At 40.7% G+C, this 2,772-nt stretch overlaps 1 protein-coding gene across 1 annotated transcript in view; it reads left to right on the top strand.

Moving 5' to 3' along the window:
* LOC118403537 (E3 ubiquitin-protein ligase TRIM71-like) overlaps positions 1-1,232 on the top strand; it is a 1,837-nt gene extending 605 nt beyond the window's left edge. Inside the window, exon 3 of the mRNA XM_035802271.1 lies at positions 382-1,232. Within this exon, the coding sequence (XP_035658164.1) occupies positions 382-1,232 (851 nt within the window). The remainder of the gene's footprint in view (positions 1-381) is intronic.
* Positions 1,233-2,772: the final 1,540 nt, after the last annotated feature.

Here is a 2,772-nt window from a genome sequence, read left to right as displayed (position 1 = left end):
TCAATACATAAAATAGAGGAACATTTTTGGGGTTGCAAGGGGTGTATATGCATTTGTGGGTGTGAATACTCGTGTTTTAGTGGGGGTGGGTGTGTATGGGTATGGGTATGTGGTCTTGTGGTGTATGTGTGTGTGTGTGCGTGTGTGTGTGTATGTGCGCGTGCGTGTGCGTGTGTGTGTGTGTGTGTGTATGTGTGTGTGCGTGTGTGCGCGCGCGCGCGTGTGTGTGTGTGTGTGTGTGTGCGCGGCGCAATATCTCAAGAATGAGTTAGGAGTTAAAGTTAAACTTGAAGATAAAGTTTTTTTCCCTTGGGCCTAGAATTTCAGCAGCCAAAATACATCATGGCTTTCATGGTCACAAGATATGATTATTTATTATAGGAACCCATGGCATCGACTCTCCAACAGAGAAGATCACCTTTGGAGGAACAGGATCAGACCCGGGAAGGTTCAAGGACAACCGCGGAGTGGCCGTGTCTGCCGACAATGAGATATTCGTGACCGACAAGCGCAACAAACGAGTCCAAGTCTTCAACATCAACGGGGATTTTCTCCGACTCTTTCCAACATCTCTGCTGCCTAAAGGTGACGAGGAGATGCTACCTAGCGATATCTCCATAGACGGAGAGGGGCATCTGTGGGTGGTGGGACGAAAGGAAAGCTACTTTAACGCCCCTGTACATGTAGTACAGTATAACAGGATCGGACTACCACTGACCACATTCGAAGTTCCTGGCCCGACTTGGTCCATAGGGGTTGCCATTACGGTAGACTTGCACAATGACAAAATCCTCGTCATCCTTTTGGATGAAATTCTGATGTTCCAACCAAACGGCTCGTTCTGTCGGAGTATTGGAAAGGGACTCCACCAATACGAATATGCCACATCAGACAACAGTGGAAGGATCCTTGTGACGGATTATTCACACAGCAAAGTCCAGGTCTACAACCACACCGGACACTGGCTATTCGGATTTGGAGGATTTGGACGCGGTGATGGCCAGCTGATTCGTCCCAGCGGCGTTTGTACGGACAGCTCGGGTCGCGTCATCGTAGCAAACGATGGAAACGGGCGGGTCGACATGTTCACGAGCCGCGGGGAGTTTGTCCGCACCGTCGTGGAGATGGACAAGTCGTGGGGCATCGCTGTGGGCCCGGATGGACATTTGGTGGTCACTAACGTGTATGATAATACTGTAACTATCTTCCCAGCAACAATGATATTTCCCTAAAGCTAAGGGCACAAGCCGCCGTTCGTGCAATTTGTCCGAACCGTCGCTGAAATTAAACGGTTCCTAAACTCAGCTTTACATTAAAATTGTCACAATTGCCAAGTTCATTTAAGGAATCAGTTTCGTGATTAATGTATGAAGACGCCCATCATACATGACACACATGATGAGCAAAGCATGCTGTATGTTGCATGATGTTATTCTATAATGAGCTCGGTATTTGCAGTGAATTCCAAGTCACCGAGATGGCTAAAAAATTATATTGTAATAACTATTTGGATAGTTCAGTCACAATACTTTCAATTGGTTCAAACGAAAGTTTGAACATGTTTAACATATTTATATATGTTGGAACTTGGAAACATTGTCAAAGTAACTGTACAAGTATCTCTTTATTTAGGACAATTTTAAACATATTTGTGTTTTGACAATTTGCATAGTTTCGCATAGTCTATGGTCATAGTGACATAAAAGTATGTGAGAACAGAGCTTGCTATAGAGCTCTGTGTATGTTTTAAATATTTAAATTTCATGTAAATTTATATATGGATTGTCCTCTTCGCAGCTCACTGATGTTACTCAGTTACAAAATGTTGCATCGTGTTAGAACATGTTAGACAAATATCTAAATGGTAAACCTATGTTGAACGTAAACGGTTAAGAAACTAAGATTTACAGTTAAATCTAAATAATTGATTCGACATTGAAAATGTTTTTAACATGTTAAAAGTCATTTAGAATGTTAAAGGTTAGAAATTGTTTATAAAGTCGTTGCTTTTCTCAGCTTGCTACCGGGTTTGGAAAATGTTTCGAAAACAAAAGTTTACATACACCCAAACTGTAATGTTTAATTGACTCTAATCATTACAAGTAGTTTTATGCAAATCACTTCGGTGTCTTTTGTTGTCAACATGAAAGCTAGTAGAACATTGTCAAGTTTTTGTATTGTTTTGGTAATATGATGTATAACTTACATATCATATGGACGACTGATGTTATTTCATGAATAGAAGAACAATTGATTGCTAATAGACTTGTATGTTTGCTAACGCTAATTTACCTTAATCCACGGGGAACCTATATCCGTTGTTTATAAAAACAGGGTATTTATGGATGTGACGTCAACGGACTGCGGTTTCAAAATGAAATACTTTCAAAATATTCCGGTAATTTTCAAAATATCGCACCGTCCATCGACATCGAAACCCTGTTTCTTAAAGAAAAAACGGATAGGTTATCCGGTGGATAAAGGTTAACAAGCGTTGTATGGTTGCGCTTGTTGAAATTCTTTTGACACTTGTGACCACTTAGTAACCCTGCGTTCACGTGCATGTAAAGTACAAATGTAATACATACAGAGCTGCACGATAATGCACTTTAATGATTTACTTGATGCCAAGTGTCCTTTAAGTGGTAGTAATGAATCAACGTGTTTCAACATTGAGTGTTGTATTTCCGAGTTTACCTGGCAGATCGTAGCAAATTTAAAATGAAGTTTAGGCAACATGTAAACGATATTGAAATACAATTCAACCTTAAA

Source organism: Branchiostoma floridae, chromosome 16 (assembly GCF_000003815.2).
Source record: "Branchiostoma floridae strain S238N-H82 chromosome 16, Bfl_VNyyK, whole genome shotgun sequence".
In the NCBI taxonomy this organism is placed as follows: Eukaryota; Metazoa; Chordata; class Leptocardii; order Amphioxiformes; family Branchiostomatidae; genus Branchiostoma; species Branchiostoma floridae.
The sequence above is the reverse complement of the archived record's forward strand: the minus strand, read 5'-3'. Positions and strand labels throughout refer to the sequence as shown.